This window comes from Odontesthes bonariensis, chromosome 2 (genome assembly GCF_027942865.1).
Source record: "Odontesthes bonariensis isolate fOdoBon6 chromosome 2, fOdoBon6.hap1, whole genome shotgun sequence".
Lineage (NCBI taxonomy): Eukaryota > Metazoa > Chordata > Actinopteri > Atheriniformes > Atherinopsidae > Odontesthes > Odontesthes bonariensis.
The window spans coordinates 16099719-16118876 of record NC_134507.1 but is presented as its reverse complement, the minus strand read 5'-3'; the positions used below and the strand labels follow the sequence as shown (position 1 = coordinate 16118876).

General features: G+C 39.7%; 1 protein-coding gene across 2 annotated transcripts in view; it reads right to left on the bottom strand.

The window, feature by feature from the left end:
- Positions 1–12824, bottom strand: part of parga (poly (ADP-ribose) glycohydrolase a) — a 28451-nt gene extending 15627 nt beyond the window's left edge. The window contains exons 1-9 of one of the 2 annotated variants that reach the window (XM_075478331.1): positions 12667–12824; positions 12012–12074; positions 11135–11797; positions 10880–11012; positions 9388–9510; positions 9214–9291; positions 8700–8774; positions 5522–5614; positions 4039–4193 (exon numbers count right to left, since the gene is read on the bottom strand). In XM_075478331.1, the coding sequence (XP_075334446.1) occupies positions 4039–4193; positions 5522–5614; positions 8700–8774; positions 9214–9291; positions 9388–9510; positions 10880–11012; positions 11135–11797; positions 12012–12040 (1349 nt within the window). In that variant the 5' untranslated portion in view covers positions 12041–12074; positions 12667–12824. Of the gene's footprint in view, positions 1–4038; positions 4194–5521; positions 5615–8699; positions 8775–9213; positions 9292–9387; positions 9511–10879; positions 11013–11134; positions 11798–12011; positions 12075–12423; positions 12536–12666 lie in introns of those variants that run through there. The other variant, XM_075478332.1, reaches the window with a different exon arrangement.
- Between the last annotated feature and the right edge of the window lie 6334 nt (positions 12825–19158).

Sequence of the window (19158 nt, the reverse complement as noted above, 5' to 3'; positions counted from 1 at the left end):
CATACTGGTAGCCTCCCTCCATTAAAAGCAACCTAAGCTAATGACTAATTGCAGTTCAGCATTCTTCTTTCTCTCCCACTGCTTTCTCTCCAATTCAGTAAAGAAATAAAAACAGCAGGACCGAATGAAATTAAAAATTTAGTGCACTAAAAAGTCCTTTAGTGAGTACAAACAAAAAAAAAATTTTATTTATTAAATGTAATTCCTGCATATCAAGTGAGGCTTTCTCCTCCATTTTAAATTCCTAAAAAGTACCGTGAACTTCCCCACCGACACATTCACTCCCATAGAGCCAGTTTGGCTAACAAGTTCTTATTGAAGACTGAATGGCAACTGATTACACTCACTCACAATTCTTCATTTCAATAATAAAAGATGAGACGGAATGTGTTTGTTACAGTTTTCACTTAAGTACAGCCACGTTTGGTTCTTATCCATTTTAACCTTATTTACCACATAAAACTCACATGACAGCTTTAATATTACCCATCAAAAAAAATCCAATAAAGTTGACTATCTCTTAATGATTCAAACAAAAAAGAAAAGCAGATGATTCGTTCCTCAGTTTTCAGCTTTCCTTGTTAACCATTCCTAAACAAGATCTCTGTTGTTTCCTTCTCAAACATCAGAAAACACAAAATAAAGCGGTGAGTCTCCCGCTTTCTTTGCTGCGCCTTGAATCCATCCATCACTTAAGAGAGGACAAACCTTGACACTTCTGCCAAAACAGCAATCAGTAGATTGCTTGCTGCTCTGCTTGCCAGAGACAGAGCGCTACTGTAGCCGATAAGCAAAGTGACGGACACTCCCTCAATTAAAGAGAGATGGAGGACGGGGTGGGCAGGGGGTGGGGGTGGGTAACGATCCAGGGCCCATTTTAGACTGCAGTGGTTGTCTTGTCTGATTTTATCTTCTCAGAAACACCCCAGCTTCCTCCTCCACCCCTCTTGCTCCTTCCTGTATTCAGCTGTAGGCAGAAATTCTGGCCCAAGTGGTCCTGAAAAAGCCCACTTTGCAACTAAATCAATGCTAACATTGTTACAGCACTCATACAGATGACATACTGTTGCTACAGAAATTGCAATGAAGGTGTAGATAAAATGACAGAGCTGAATGAGGGAAGAGTGTAATAAATCACAGATAATCGATTAGACTTTGGGATTCATCAAACGACACTGCTTAGATCCAAGAGAGAGCAGATGCTCACTTGGACAGCAGTTACGACCCATGCAGACGAGGGAAGATCAGAACCATTGAAGAGTAATTTACCATTTCAGATTATTCACAAACTATAAGTAAAATCCACGCATGGTATTACCAAACCAACGTCTCCAGCTTGCCAGGCAAAACAACAACTTAATATACTGCACCTTACTGTCAGTAATGGGAAAGAAGCGTCGGGGAACTGAGTTGAGGGGATATCTGGACAGTGTACGGGTTATAATGAGGGTTTTACTGTCCCAAAACACAGTAATGAAGCTCAGAACAAAATCTTATTATAGCTCTGTTACCAACCCCACCTCACCCAATAAAACAATCTCAAGACTGTAGCCGTCATCAGCAGTAGTTCAAATTGGCTGTCAACATGTGATCCTTCAGAAAACAACAGTGTGGAGATGAACACTGAAATAGAAATAGAGTTTTTCTTACTGTGATCACTTTTTTTTCTTCATTTTGGCCATTATTATGAAACCCATTCTTAACAGGATCTCAACGTAAGTGATTGAGATAAAAACAAAAACTAATTTGAGGCTTCGTCAGCTCAAAGTCAAATCATAACAACTATTTTCCAGAGTTGTAGTCAAATTGGAGCAAAAGTTCTTGTCTCTACTACTCGATTTAAATAAGAACTGGTCAGGGAAAAACTAAATGCATCATAGAAGAATGATTTGCCTGTATAAACAGCAGGGATGTACACAGGTATTTCCTAAAAAAACGTGACTAAAGTGATGATTGACAGGAGTGGGATTTTGTTTATTTATTTGTTTTTTTAAGGGGCTGACATATTTGAACAAAAGATACAAAACTTTAATAGTAATAATAATAATAATAATCAATTACATTTGTAAAGCACTTTTCATTTCATACGGAATCTCAAAGTGCTATGCTGATGGTGGCAGACTACTGGATTGTAGCCACAGCTGCCCAGGGGCACACTGACGGAGGCGAGGCTGCCATGCACTGGCGCCATCGGCCCCTCCGACCACCACCAGCAGGTGGTCAACCTAACATGCATGATTTTTTGAAACTATTCAACTCAATCGTTTACTAACTTCAGCAGCTCTGTGTGATGCCGCTGTTCGTCTGCCTCACACACAGCTTCCAATGATGAGCAGTTCTCCATTATCAAAGACAGAATTAATAATGGCAGAAATGATCAGCACTACGACAATTAAGTTCTGGGGCCCTGGGTACTGCATTGTACCCTTTCCTAAGTGGCCTAAGGGTTTTTTTTTTTGCATCGTATTTCCAACTGCAGCATTTATACTCTAATCAATTAAGCATTTAGTGATTGGAAAGATAAGAATTAAAGCCTTATCGTTACCCCCAGGAAGTTACAGCACTGTTCTTGCAAATGTTAGTCTGTGCCAGTCAATGCACTGGGGTCAGCAGGTAGGTTGCCAACTCATTTGACAAGGGGCAGTGCCAAATGTCACGTCCATGTTTGTTTATGTAACTTGTATGTCTATGTCTACGTTTCTACAGCAATAAAACCATCCACAAATGAAACCCGTTAGTTAATCGGCTTAGTACACTCAGGCAATTATTCAAAAAACTAACGAAAAAGATAGGCTCATTTATTCATCCGACCAATTGATCTGTATACTTCTACAGACAGCAATTAAAGTTCAGTTGCTCTCCGTCTATGCTGACCCACTTGTAAAGGCGTATCGCAAGAACGAACATGTCAACAGGACATTTGCACGGGCGTCGTTTGGTAAGCATGACGGACACGAGAAGAAGGTAAATGGGTGTGATAAATCATGGAAGGACATGAGAGTCTGGACTTCAGTGTTTTTAAACGGTCCGATTTGAGTGAACTAAAACTCAATTTGCAAGTGAATGAAAGGTCAAGATGCACTAAAAAGTAAATTTGTGAAATTCTGAACTATTCTTTCAGTCGTTCCTCAAAAGAAGAAGAGCAAAACAGCAAGCTTGCAACACACTCATACCTTCTTCTACCTTCCACACTGTTACACCGGTTATGTTCTTCAGATGCAACAGCCGTCACTAAATGCTAAGCTTCGACTGCACGCATGCGTTAATGACCTTTCTTCTAAATGAAGTGACCTCTCAAGATCGTGGAAAGCCAGAGACCAGCAGACAAGTGTGCACTTGAAAACGCTACATCAAAACAATTTGTTTCAATCAGCCGTCCCAGGCTTTCTCCACAGAACACTGACACCAAGTAGGCAGAAACAGAGAACACCAATTTAACCCTCCCACTTTGATCTCCCTCCCACGTAAAGGGTGTAACAGAAAGACTGAGAAACATTCCCATCCCACAAACCCATCCTTAAAGTCTTCCCAGTGACAGATGCAGTTACAGCACACACTGGGAAAATTACATTTTTGACAAAAACAAATGAAACACTGAAAAATATCCATTTTTCAACAATCATAGCGTCATGCTATCAATTACTGCATCCAAATTTAAAAAAAAAAAAAAAAAAAAAAAAAACTACATTTTGCAGTGAACTTTGTGGCCAATAACATTATGAAGGGAAGCTGAGTAAAAAAAAAAAATAGGGAATCCTCCATTAACAGTTTCTAAGGCAGTAGTGCCCCCTGATGGAAATGAGTTTACCTCGAATGGCAGGCAATTATTACAGCCTCTAAAACAAAAATCTACCACACTTACAAAGCTAGTAATGTTTATGTTTGATGCCCAGTCAGTGGACATTACTCTACAGAAAACAATGTGAGGAAATCTGACCGTGCTATTGCAACAACTCCTGGGCACATCTCTTTTGTCTACTTGGGAGTAATGGCTTACGGAGGGATTCAATGATTCCTCCCATGTTATTATGCCTTTACCTGTAGAAATTGATCTCGGGATAATTGCAGTACTCCGACTTGCGGGAGTTGCGTCGGGGGAATGTGCAGAAGAAGGCGTTGGCCAGAAGACAGGCTATTTGCACCTGAGACAAAGTCAGAGAATGGTTCCTCTGTGACTTGAGTAAAGGAATTGGCTGAAAAGAGAAAAACAATGAGGGAAAGAATCAAAACCAAAACAGCGAAAGGACCAAACGCGAGGCGTCGGAGCAAAAAGGCAAAAACTAAGAGATAATGTACGAATCAAACAAGGACAGATGGTGTGAAAACATACAGTGCATTGTGGGTGCAACAGTGTAGGTGGGAGGGCTGATGAGGGCAGAAATTCGTTTAGCGATCTAGCAAACAGGAGACGAGGAGGGTTCCATTAGGTAAATGGGTGGTAGTAATTAAGGTCCCAGTTTTCTTGCTCTCCCTCAGGTTCGTTCAGGCAGACACACAGGGGCACATCTATCTTCACTGATTAGGGCTAAAGAGCCTCCCAAGGCTGCCCAGTTAGCAGATCAATACAGGCTCTAATAAGACACACATAGGCATTAGCTTTCACACTTAATACTGCAGAGGCAGTCTGAAAGCTTCACTGTTACAAATACAGCTTTTTTTTCCAGATGAAACCTGTAACCAGAAACTGGCTCGTTTATTTAAACTGGAGCATAGCTGTCAGTCTGCAGCAGGTCTCCTGTCCTTCTCAGAGTGGGAGTTGATTTCAGCTGATTAAATTAAACTGAAGACACTGAAATGGGTAATATGATTACAAAAATATCAATCTTGTAATTCCTGGATTGCTGTAATTGATGACAGGGGATACAAACAAAGACAAATGGAGATGACATTTCAAAGATCTATGACATGGCCCGGCTCCATGTGATGTGATTAAAAGACAGGTCCTTTCCCAAAATCTACTGCTCATGAGAGAAAAAAAAGCATTACTGGTGCAGAATTTCAACATTCACACCCAGTCCAAGCTTACGGCACTGAAAGTGAAAAAGGGAAGTGGAGTTTCCTCAACTGCACAAGCATAACACATGGAAGGGATGACAGGAGCTGTCACGGTCCTCTCCTCTCTCAGTCCTCTTTTATAATGAAATAGTTCTTGAAATGGATCGTGTGAATTCATTATCTAGAACCAGCTGTAACTACCAGTTAACCTGCTGACTGCATATACTTGATCATTTTGGAATAAAGCAGCTGATTAAAGTTGCTTCCATGAGACACTCCTCAACTAACGTGGAAATAAATAAACCTGTTCCTCTGGTTCACACTGAGCTCCTCAAACTTTCCTTTATATGTTGTTGGTCGGTCCAATGAGTGACGTCAAACAATTCCTTTTGTTACCACAGGAGCTACCACATACAGTAATCATGATCCATAATATGAAATCATGAAGTCTTGACAAGTTAAGACAATTAAAACAGACAACTTAAAATAGACTGTATAGTACAAAGGCAAAATAGTGAACCCTTACCTTTGTGCAGAGATCAGGAGCACCGAGTGCCAAGTCAACCATGGCAGGCAGTACGTGCTCAAACAGAAGTTGTACCTCACAATGCTCAAGATACTGGGGGGGAAAAGAAGCCAAAACATAAAAGCTGATGTTACGCGTTAATGGTTTATCTATGTCATGCTATCTGCCTACTCAAACATGCAGCGATGACTGATAATACTGGTTTGCAACCACGTTTTCCATGAATGTTTGGTAAAAACATCAGTTTGCAGGGAATATTATAGAAGAAACATGAAGAGCTCGGCATGCAAATTCCTTTTCACATGCATATGTGCAAGTCATTGTCCTAAGGTGCAGAACTAAATGATCTAATAACAGTCTGACACTGAGCCTGAGATCATAACCTAATACCAGTAACCAATATCTGCACAATGTTCTCTCAAGCAACCAAGCTCCAGTTTCCGTGAAGACAGCTAGGGTTTAGTGTTGTTATAAGCTGATGTCTTATACTTCTGATATCAACAATGCCAATGTTTCAGGGGGGGAAAAAAAAGTAGAAAATGCTGCAAAGCTGCACAGAACCAGCTACAAAGGAAACCACCATCAATCTGAAAAGGAGCCCGCTACGGCCGAGGTATCCATACTTCAGACTGTAGCTTACCTCAGCATCCATCTGCAATTCCCTCTAAAATAAATATCCAGTTATTCCATCATGCACCCAGATTTACAGCGCAATCATTTATGAGTGTATTGGCTTCGAATGTCACTGTCATCAATCTCTCGCCTTATTCTATCAAGGTAAGCAGGGAAGCTTGTGCTGATAAAATGGACCTTCTGGAGCAAATGCAAATAACCAATTGTGGGGAGAGTGGCAGGTTGGTTTGATTTTCAACACGAGGACCTCTTCGGCTGATTTGGTCAGGGGCATTTATATGGCTGCAGACCAGGTCTGACTAAATGCTGTCAGAAGTAATGAGCTGACAGACATCATAAAGTGCTCCTGCGGGACTAATAGATGGTAGTTGGTGATGTGTCAGGATGAGGGCAGAGCGATGATGCCCCGGCCTTTCCACAGCTAACGCAGCTGGCCACACTATTAGGCGAAACACACAAACTATACATTTCACATAAATTAATATGACAAACAGAGCATCATTAGAACAGATCCAATCTATTGCTGGATAAGCGACTGGTTGATTATACATTAGTCTTTCATCTACTCTGGATACAAGTAAATCTAATTTTCTGGCAGCTGAAACGTCACAAGTCGCAGAGTTGCTGTTTATAAAAGAGCTCTGCCTAAGTATTTAGTGTCAAACTGACATTTCAGTACTATTTTTTAAAGCACGGCAATGGACAAAACTGAAAAGTGATGCTGCTGAATGTTTTTGTACTTGTGAGGCATCAGCTGCACTTTTCCTTGGACTGCTGTCCTACTCTGCCTTCAGACATTCATCAGAAAGTGACAGCGTGACAGTTTCATTCGGCATGGAGAAAAACTCAGACGATTCTCAGACGAGCCCCAATTTGGATAACTCTTTTTTTTTTTTTCCTTATGGCTATCACGCATCGAGGGGAGTGTCAATCATTTGCCCAGGTGCAACATATCTCCTCACAATAACCCGTGGGCTACAAAAATGTCACTTGGGATTTAATTAGGTCATCTTGACTAAGAACTGCAGCATTCAGACTTCAAATGCAACACAAACAGCTTTAAAGACGCGTCGTCTAAAAGGCTCTAAAAGAAAAAAAAAAAGAAAGTCGGATTTTTCACTGATAGATACAGTGGCTCCTCCCACTCTCGAACTGAGACGCACTAAAAGAGTGGGGTCACGTATTTCTGTGCAGAAATTGCTAAAAGCGTGCAGGTTAAACGACAATTGTCAGCAATAACCTTAAAGTGTACCATGGCGTACCTTCAGGAAAAAAGGCCGGAGCACAAAAACACCGCACAGTATATTAATAATCAATAGTTTCGCCTAAATGAACACAAAACAGTTGAAAAGGCAAATGTTGAGAACGCTCACTTCAATTAGACTCTCCATGATAGATAAATCACTTTGTCTGCTGTGGATTGGCACATGTATGCATCCCTTTGGTCCAATCACTGCACATTTAGCTGCTTTATTGGTTTTAGTCATATCTTGGGACTTGGAAACCTTAATTCGTCCTTCTCTTGCAAGCAACACTCTGCTTTATAAAAATACCTCATCAGCAAGGATATAAAAAAAGAAAAGGGTACTCTCTGCATTCAGGTTAGTGAGTGGACAGCGAGAGTCGCTGGTTAAACATAAACCTGGAAGAGCTACTGTCTTGCCGGCTTTCCTTAGCATCCATGCAGATTTAATGGAGGCTTTTAATTAAATTAAACAAAGCTATAAAAGGCTCAAGCTGCTATTGATCTATCGAGCTCTCCAAGTTACTCTGAGAAATAATTTTGAGGACAAGAAAAAAAAAAAAAAAGGTGTTTAATAGTTTGAATGTCGTCGAGTAAGCCATCATGAGGAAAGACAGACATTTGGCTCAAAGCAGAATAATGCTCTTGTCTTAAGAGCTCGAACAAGAACGCAGACTTACCCAAAAAGAATTTATATACATGCTGAAAAAGACGTAGGTAACCGCATAAGGTTTTAAGTCATTGGTTATAAATCCAAAGACACAGCCTTCTTTTAATGGGCACTTCGAGTGGAAATAAAGTCGAGATACACCCACCTTCTAAGTGAGGCTAGCATTAGACAGGCAGTGTAACTAAATAATTATCTATAACATTTCAGAGAGAAATGTAAACAGTTTATAAAGTTCAAAATGTCAAAATGAAAAAAATAAATAAAACAGCCAGTATATGCATCCCTCATGGGCAGAAGTTTCTCTAACAACACTGACGTGATTACAGTCCCAACTGTCTGAACGGGGTATGAGAAGTGGTAAAGGGAACGGGGAAAGAAAAGAAATAGCTAGACATTCCCCCTGGTTCACCTGCAACAGCTGTTGCCGCTATGCTCTGTGCTCATCTGTCCTAACTGTGCGGTACTCCTGTGAGACTCCCAGGTACCACGAGAGGATGATGCACGGCAGTGAACTTAAAGCAGATTCTCTTCACACGAACATATTGCCAGTAGCATTTTAAACTTCTGGCTTTTTCTTTAGAGGAAGAGACACCAACAAAAATCAAGGAACAATCGTGTTTTGAAAAGCTTACCTCTGTACAAAGCAGGTTCAAGGCAGTGAAGTCCCATTTCTTAGCATGGGCTACGTTGTACCTCAATATTGCATCCTGAAGAGGAACATGGGAGTTCAGAACTCATCATACGATTTAAAACCTGTATCAGGTCTAATGTACCAGAATACAAGGTAGTTACAGATTACATTGGAGTTTTATACACAACCTAAACTATAACTGTTGTAAACTCTGCCACCTTGTGGTTGTTTATGGAATAGCTTGTGTATGTTTAAGTTTACATGGAAAAATGAATGAGCACCATCAGCGATGTAATGTTTAAAGGTTACTGCCATTTGCTTCTCTCTCTGAACCTGCAAACGAGCGTGCTCAGCTCCAGCGAAACAACATGTGCCCATTTAAATGTTTTAAATATTTAATTTGCTCAAATAAAGAGGAAGATAAGGAAGCAAGTCGTTTTCACAGGGTTCAGGGCATTATGATAGGCTGAATACACTCCTGTCCAGTCCAGTCCAGCCAAGCACATCCGTCTTACCCTCACATCCAGACAACTTTTGAACCCTCTCTTCAAAGCGGTGCGGATCAGGTCCCATCGACTCTGGAAACCTCCATCCTTTAAGATATGAAAAAAAAAAATTGTAATTGTGCAATTGTATGTATCAATAAAAAGCCGTGCTTCGGCCAGACTGCAGGACTACTACCAGTACACCTCAGTCTCCACAGGAAACAGATTTTTCTCGGAGCAGGGCATCTTCACGGACACATCATCCCATGCATCTCTGAACTTGGTGGGGTACGGAACTGGGACGTCTCCCTCTCTGAGGAGATCTGTCTGTAACAGAGAATCACAAAGGCAGAAAAAAAACACCCTGTTCAGAGCAGCGGAGATGAATGAATAAATAAATACAGGTAACAATTTATTTAGTGTTGTGTAGGCCCAGTGCTTAAAGCTCATCACTCATTCATATGTCAAACATTCCTTGCGGACCAACACAACAGCTGATCCTACTTTTTAAAATGTGATTTTATTTGAATATTAATTGTACATTCAAAAGTAATGTTTGCGATTTAGTGACAAGAAGAATCTAGTTTTGGTGACAGTGGTTTCTGATGATAACCAAATGTTGTAGCCACACAGCAGCATAGACAGTGCTCCTGTGGGAGACAGTCTGATCGGAATATTTCTGACAACAGGCCCCGAGGAGATAGCAGAGGATGCCTCCGCTCGACCCACTGCCATTTAGCTTTACCTCATTCACTCTATCTGCATCTGGAGATAGTGCTGGGCGGTATGACCAAAAATACATATCACGGTATCACGGTATCACGGTATATCACGGTATTTTTTTTTCATGCATAATTAGGTGTTCACAGCATTTTCTACAGATTGAGAACAGAATTACTGCAGTAGATTAATTTAGGACGGTCTATTTTACCGTCATAGAATAACGCCCCACAAAATGATGCTGTTTACAAAGAAGTGCTACTCATGATTCTAATGAAGTGAGGAATCGGAATGCAAACACAATTGCAGTCAAAATACAGAACTTTTACTGTGCAAATTTCAAACATCTTTTATGAAAATCAATACAAAAAAGTAGTGCAACTTGCAATAATTATATTTTTGCATCAATATGAGGTCATAGGCAGTCCCTCTAGCAAACGCGTCTTGAAGTGACATTTGGATTTTTTTTTAAACCAAAAAACTTCCAAACTACAGACACGGCTCCTTTTTTTGGCACAAGTTCTTCTGTGTCAGCATGTTCTACTAGTTCTGCAGCTTTGATTTCGGAACTTTCCATGTCTATCCTATCCACCTTCACCTTCGCGTAACGCAAGTGCTTATTACCACCTCGCACCCATAGACAGTAAACATGCATGTTTAGAAGCGCAACACTGAACACTGTCGCGCGACGCAGCGTTCCCCCCGTTGTGTCATCAAATACACTGGTATGGCGGTATATTAAAAATTCATATCATAACGAAATTATAAACCGGTATTCGGTGTGAACAGGTATACCGCCCAGCACTATCTGGAGAGCCTCTTTATTTTTTTTTAACATCTTATGTTGTCCAATTAAAACAACAACTGTATTCCCAGCACACAATGCCCAGTCACATTTGCACGCAAATTCTTGTTATGACTGCAGTTTTTTTTCCACCACACACAATGACCCAAGATCAAGTGGCTGTTGACTCACCCTGACTGTGACAGTGTGATTATGCGCTGGTTTCAGGTGGGACAGAGGGGGAGCACACTGGGGTAATCTGTTGAGTTCATCTATGGGTGTTCCCAGCCACCTTGTGTCCAAGTTATGCAATGGCTTTGAAACGCTTTTAAGAATGAAAGCACAGCAGGTCAAGGACATCGTGAGCATAATGGAGTGAGGACACAACAGCAACTCATTCATTATAACAGACAAAAAATGGCAGGGACAAGGGGAAAAAAAATGTACCTTTTCAAAATGGCATCTGGCTGGCTTTTATCTAAGTCTTGGCTCATATCAGATGAGCAACTGCACTCCGCTTTCACAGTATCTTCAGTGGCCATGGCAACAGGATGGACTCCTTCTCTGGCGGAACTTCCAGACTCAGAGTCTTTGACAAGCTGCGGAGACTCCATTAACTGAGCATTTGCGAAACCACAGTCATCCGCACAAGCACTTCCACCGTCATCCTTCTCTGCTGAGTTGTTTATGACCATGGTTTTAGAGACTGGACTACCAGGGCTCAGCATTTCCATATCACTGGGTATACTTCCAACCATCCTGGGACTATTATTAAGACAAAGAGTGGGCTTTGGATTTGTGATGCATGCAGCAACACAGGGAGTTTTAACTGGATGAGGACCAGGCGAGCCGGGCCCCTTAGATTTCTGCCCATTAGAGCCTTGTGTTTGAGATGGGATTTTTATACTGCCTGCAGGCACAGGGTCATCCACTTCACTTGCAGACCCACAGTCCATTGAATTCTGAGAGGCTGGGCCATCTAGCGTGCTCTCTGTTTGCATACAGTCTCTCGCTTTGTCAGACTTTTGTGGTATACAAAGGAGTTCATTTTTTCCAACTGTTTGCGGAGCAACGTTCTTTACGTCCTCCATCCTGTCTTCAACAGTCACACTGCAACACAACAGAAAGGAGATGAAAATTAACAAGGCCCTGATATCATATTTACCTGACTTACAATCCAGAAATACCAAGACAGCACTCCGTAAAATGCAAAACCTGTGAGCACAGATCTCTATTACAAAGCCACTAAGAAAAAATCATCCAAGGCACAAGAATGTGTCCTCCCTTGATCAAAAGGCTTGAGCTCAAACAATTCATGCTTTACCTGCTTTGAGAATCCATCGTTTCATCCATCTTTGACAGGTCACGAAAGATGAATCCAATATAACTGCCAAAAATAATAAAAGCAATGACACACTGTTACACTAACATTGTATGCATTAAACAAGTAGGTAGCTACGTCTCACTGTCGGTACAACTTGAATAGGCGCTACACACTACGGTTATTTTTTTCAATATTTTGTGGCTAATTCAAGTGGATGAGTCGCAGTTCAGGGTTACAAAGTACCGTAAAGGTATAAGTAACAGATTTCATTTCTGTATCTTCCCCACGAGATCGGTTTAATTTCTTGAAACATGCTCGATTAGCAATGAAAAAAGCTGCAGCTGGGAGGTTAACAAAGCTATCACGAGCTAGCTAACGATCACCAATCTGAGAGCGTTACTCTAAGCATTACCTTCAAGGTACGTGTGGTTAATGGGCAATTCGTGGCATAGTGGGTGTTTTGAAGGAGTTGTGTAGCCTCAACGTCAATACTTCTAACAGTGTAAATAACAAGTGAGCTGACGTAGCTTCTGACTGGCTTCAAAATCAAAATGTTAGCTTTTATTTGCTGTGTGGATACAGCACTGACCTAATACACCCTGTTCAAGCTAGCGGTGCTGTCTCCATAAAAACAAAGAAACTCGTTTCAACTTACAAGCATTCCCCCCTTATCTTGAGGAAGTCGGACGGTTACACATTACACAATCTTTTCTATATTTCCATATACATACACAGTGTATCACTTCAAGTATTGTCGTTCAATTATTAGTATACTTTCACTTCTTGCAGTTGCTGCACCTTGACAGCGGAAAACTGAGACCAATCAAATCCTCCAGTTCACAAAAGGGGGTGGGCTCTTAGGGTAGTATCTCAGCAACCTGGTCAAAAAGTAATTTAGTGTCGTAAAAGCCTTAAGGCCAGAGGGAAACGTTGTTTTACATCTTAAATCTGTTGATTATAGCCTATATAGTTAAGAAAGTACATTCAGTCAATTACTTCTATGGAGACAATTGTGAATCTTGTTTATTTCTGTATTATCTTAATAAATGTACCTTTATTCGCATACATTTTTAAATGAGAAAAACACTGATTTCTAATTTTTCTGTCCACTTTGTCTGCAGTCTTCCCTTAAAAGGTATTAAAATGTGAAACAGGTTGGACTAAATTAGTACGATAAATAACAAATTCCTCTTAAGTTGCCCCGTTACACTTTTTCCTTTTTTCTGATCAGTTTAATTTCAAATTTTCAATATCAAATTAATATGTATCATTGCAGCAAATAAAACACACACATATATATATATATATATATATATATATATATATATATATATATATATATATATAAATAAATGTATCAAAGTATAAAAGGGCACTTTTGTAGTTTGTATTTATGCAGGTGAAATGGAAAGAAGAGGAACATTTGGGTGTCAATGTTGTTTTTTTAATCTAGCTGGAAGATAAGAATTTCAAGTTAGGTTTTAGAATTGAATGCTAAACATTTTCATGAAAACACATCCAAAATGTATCTATGTCTACTATATATATGGATTCATTTAGATATGGACAAAAAATTATTCTTGTAGAAGAGCTCTAGAAGTAACGGCAGAGTTTGGTGTTTTGTAATTCTGTGTCGTTTATGCATCATCTCGTTCATCTAAAAGTTGATAAAGTTTGATATCAACGGTTTTATTGCAATCTTTGAGAGTAAGGAATGATAATAAACTTTCAAAAGTGCTGTGATAGCATGATAGCCTTGAAATATGACTAATACGTATCACTTGTCAACTCTGAATTATCACGCTAAAATGCATTATCACAATATTTTTAACAAAAACAGTTTCACTCTTCTGAAGCAATCGAGATGTGTTGAAAGGGCAGATACTGAAGGTATTTCAATATCTGGAATCTTTGGACCAAAAGTTTGTCACAGAGGAGAACTTCCAGTATTAATATAGAAAGAAAACTTTGGATTATTCGAACAGTAGTTGTCTCAGTAAAGTATTACCACCTATTACCTATTGCCATACCAAGATCATTTCTTCTTTATATTGTTAAGATTTGAAACATTAAAGTAGCCTATGTCATTTTGAAGTGCAGAGCCAAGTGCTCTGCCCCTGCACAAGAGACCAATTTACTGCTTCAGTCCTCTTCTTTGAAACTGCTGCCCCCAAGTGATAAAGGGGTGGTATTGTACAGTGTATGCAGAAGAATCTTTGTTACTGAGGATCAACATGTTAACGAAGCATAGTCATGTGAAAAATATATAAGATTGTATGTATGAGGACATAGAGAGAAATAATTTGTACCTTACAAGATCTTAAAATTGTATTAATAAACCTCTGAAAGAGGTTTATTATATTTATTGTATTTATAAACCACTGAAAGAGGTGTGTTAAAATTAGATAATTAAACACACATTTTAACCACAGACCCCTGGCATGGTTCTTTAACATGAGGAGGGTTTGGATATTGGTCCAGAGCTAAAAGGAATATGTTCCCATTAGTGTCCATACTGTCGCATGACTTTTATTTCATGATGTAAACATTTACTGTATGAAGTCCCAGGAAAAACAGAAAAATGATTGTCTACAATTTAAATTTGGGTTAAAGAACATTTTCTGGTTCCTCTTAGTTGCAAGGGTTTGCTGTACATCTTTGTCTTTATAACCAAACTGTGACAACAAAAAAAAGCTGTAATGCAATGAAAAAAGTTTATTTTTTATTTTTCAAAATTTAGCGTCAATTATATCCTGGATCCTCAGACTTTCTCGTTCCTCCTTCTGCTTTTGTTTTTCCCTCTTTGTTTGCTCTTTCTAACAAAATCATAGTTTATGAAACAGCTCTGTTGTGTTTCTCATTGACAGTTTGAAAATACTTCAGGTCGTTCACATTTCATGGTGTTCTGGAAAAAGGCCTTACTGTCGTAATCTCAGAACGATGGCAAGACTTCTTTATAATTGGAGACCTGTTTGGCTGTGTTTCCATTGTTAAAGATTTCTTTTGTGGGGCTTCAGTTGTATTGATTGTACGGTTAGTGAAGGGAGTGAGGTTAACATGTCACTGCTATTTCTCTGTAACTCCATTACTCTAAACCTCCTTCTGGTTGGTCCTACAAGAGGTGGCAGAGTGTTGATGTTCTTGTTTGGTAGTAGGCAATGCATGCTTTTGATTTCTTGGCTGCGTTTCACTTGGCGTGTCTGGTCAGTTCCAAGAAAGGGTAATGGATCCCCCCGTGGAAGTACTCCTTTAGGTAGGACGGGGCTGTAATCTAAGTCGGGATCTCCCCCATTGAAAAGTGCACCTTGACCTCCTACATTTACTAGGAGAAGAGGTGTGATATTCAATCCATTGTCTTTAGCCTTGGCAAGTTCAGACTTCAGATACCGGTTAAGTGTGTTGGTATTTTCCTGAATGCGCTTTTGCAACTTCACTTCGGCCTCTTGTTCAGCTTTTTCCGATTCCAACTGTCGGGCACGTCTTTCTGCAGCAAGGGCAGCATTATCATTACGGAATGACAGGTGATACTGTCTATTCCGTAGAGCCATCTTGTTTTTTTCCATTGGAAACCGTCGGTCAGACTCAAATAAGGCCTGCCTCTCCTTCAGCTGCATTTGTTGTTCTGACTTCTTTTTTGCTTCTTTCTCTCTAATTTGTGTTGCAATATATTCAAATTGTCTTTTCGTTGCGGCCTTCTTTTCACTCTCCTGCTTTTGCCTCTTTGCCTCTTTGGATTCTTGTTCTGCTACTTCATTCTTGAATATCTTCTCCTCCAAAAGAGCTTTTTTGACTTCCTGTTCTCTCTTGATGACTGCCAGATTTTCAGATGTTTTTTGTGTTTGCAGCTGGTGTTTTTTAATGATTTCATCTCGAATATCCTGTCTTCTCTGCATTATCAGTTCTACTTGACTCTGAACATGCTTTGTTTGACCCTCCTCCTCAGCCATTCTTTTCACCTTCATCTCTCTTCCGAGTTGCTTGACAGCCTCATTTTCCAGGAGAAATTTCTTGTCTCGTTTCTTTGACTCTGCCAATTTTGCATCATAATTTCGGACGTCAATTATATCCTGGATCCTTAGACTTTCTCGTTCCTCCTTCTGCTTTTGTTTTTCCCTCTTTGTTTGCTCTTTCTTTTCTTGACACTGTTTATCGTGAAATTTAGATAGAGCCTTGGCATCGGCTCGCCGCTGATGTTCTTTATCTTGCTGAGCTTTCCATAACTCAACATGTCTATCCCTAACCTCCTCCTCCTTAATTCTGTCGTACTCTTTTTTGCTTTGATCTCTATTTTTTCTAAATTCTATGAGTTCCTTGTTTGCTTTCTTCACCATTTCTGCTCCAAGTACCGTGTTAAATCTTCGGACACATGGATCTTGTTGAAAGAGCTTCTCTTTGGTCGGTTCGAGTAGGGCCTCCAACTGTTTTTTAGATTCAACCTCCTCCGCAGCCAGCTTGTTGAAATGCTTTTCTCTTTCCTGAATCCGAACCTCTTTCTGTAAATATCTATATGGGCGCTGTTCATCCTCCAACCGTTTACACTCTTGTTGGTAGTTTTTTTCTACAATTTCTTGTCTTGTTTGCCTTCGCTGCTGGGGTTCTTTCAGTGAACGCTGAATTCTCTCCCAGTGAGACTTTGTCAGAATAATATCTTTTGATGAGGCCATTTTTTTTAACTGTTTCTAAGATTTCAATGTAGTTGATGCACTGTAGATGTTTATGTTGGGTAGTTTTCCTTGTCTTTGCTTGGATGTCCTATGTAATATTTTGTGAAGCAAATATTTGAATCTTGAAGTGTGTATTCAGCTGTAACAAAGTGAGATACAGTAGAAGATTAACTGCCACAAGCTTGAACCAACCACGCTCTTTATGATGTCACAAATAAGACGAGAACATTTGTGATGTAAAAGTCTTACTTTGCTTATTTATTACTAAAGTAGAGCACTTCATTGTCATTGCACATGTATTAATGAAATGCAGTTTGGCATCTTATCAAGTGTAATGCATGCAGATTGTACAGCATGTAGTATTTAGAGATAAAATGCAGTTATTTACAGCTAGTGTAAGGAAAGATGGTTAATAGATATGTGCAGAATAGATAAATTACAGAGGGAAATGCATGTATGTGCAGAGAATGTATAATGTAGTTATGGCAGTACAATGAAAAGAAAAATAGCATGGTATAAATAAATGTGATAAATACAGATGGAATCAAACAGATAATATACAGATTATCCTATACCATAAATAGGTAAAAGTAATCCAAAAGTAATTAGTTACATTACTTTTTTTAAAAGTAATCCAAAAAGTTACACTACAATTACATTTTAAACAAGGTAACTTGTAACTGTAACGGATTACATTTTTAAAGTAACTTACCCAACACTGCCCATAGATTAGTGAGTTAGTAAGCCAACTTCTCGAGACAGATGTTGAATTTGCACTGATCACTGTTGACTGAACCCATCCAGATGAAGCCATAATATAGGTAATAATAGTTCAATTTGAGAGAGGGCTTATAAGATATAACATAAGGATCATTCCAGAATGTGTACACAATGACATTCCAGAACATCCAGTCTGGATGTTCTGGAATGTTCCATATCTTATCAAAAGGCCCACTTTTGAGGAGAGCAATGACTCTCAACAGCAGTCCATAGGTCTGAAATATCCCACCAATCTGTTACAACTGAATAGGCCTTTTTCGATGAGAAGTGAAATGCCTTCAACAACCAGAAAATAAGTCCAGTTGCCTTCTGTTCTAGTACTTGAGATAACTATGACCTTGATGCCTGAGGATCTACATCAACATATAGTTGCTTGCATTTTGTGCCCAAAATCTGAAGTTTGACGACTGTCTGTTGGGTTCTGCCTCAAAAACGGATAAATAGCAGACAGGACTCTGTAAAAATAGAAATCAGTCTTGACATTAATTCAATTAAATGTATAAGTACAGCTGTGGTGCTGTCAGGTTACTTTGTCTTATGTATGAAAATTGCAGTGCGCAGCTGCAAGGTTGTGATTGGATCACCACCTCCCTATAGCTTGGCTCTTGGACACCAGCTCATGCTGGAGGAGTCACTCATCTCCATCTCCTCCCAGCTAGCCACACACAATTTATAGCATATATGACGTTTGTAGCTTGAGTCACTGATTACCAATGAGTTTGTGCAATGAGTGAGCTGCCATTTCTTTTCAGTCTCCCATTCTCTTATGTTATGTTCGCCCAGGTAGATAAGTCATTCTATTTGCTTTTATTTAGTTTTGAATGGTGTTAGGAAGCATTTGCTTCCTCTTTAACCAACTTTAAACTTTAGTGTAGAAAGGTGGATATCAAAAACACTCACATTCAATTTTCATTTTTTTAAATTTCACTTTAATTCAAGGTGGGGATTCTTTCTGAAAGGAAAATTTGCTCGATCAACTTAAACAATTTTTTGTAATACTTTTCATACCTTTCAGAGTGTTCCTTGAGGAGGCCATCTTGTGCTTCTGTTTTAAAAGGAAGTGAGCCTCGACAGCATCTCTTTTATAAGAAGTCAGTGTGTGTGTGTTCTCAGCTTTGAATGGATAATGAGTGTGATTAAATTAAGAAATATAACACAAAGCTAAGAAAGATAGAAATAAGTACTTCAATGTTTTAATTGTGGATGTATGAGCTGAGGAAATGGAGTTAAAAATGTATCAATGTAATGTATTTGCCAATCATTTTGTCAGTTCGTTTGTCCAGAGGTCAGTCGCTACAGACCTTTTATAACAAAGTGGAAGCGATTGGGAACGACAACAACTCAGCCACAAATTGGTAGTCCTCATAAAAATGACAGAGCGGATGCTGAGGCGCATAGTATGCAGAGGTCACCAACTTTCTGCAGAGTCAACCGCTACAAACCTCCAAACTTGATGTGGCCTTCAGATTAGCTCGAGAACAGTGCATAGGGAGCTTCATGGAATGGGTTTGCATGGCCGAGCAGCTGCATCCAAGCCAAACATCACAAAGTGCGATGCAAAGCGTCGGATGCAGTGGTGTAAAGCACGCCGCCACTGGACTCTAGAGCAGGGAGACGCGTTCTCTGGAGTGACGAATCACGCTTTTCCATCTGACAATCTGATGGACGAGTCTGGGTTTGGTGGTTGCCAGGAGAAAGGTACT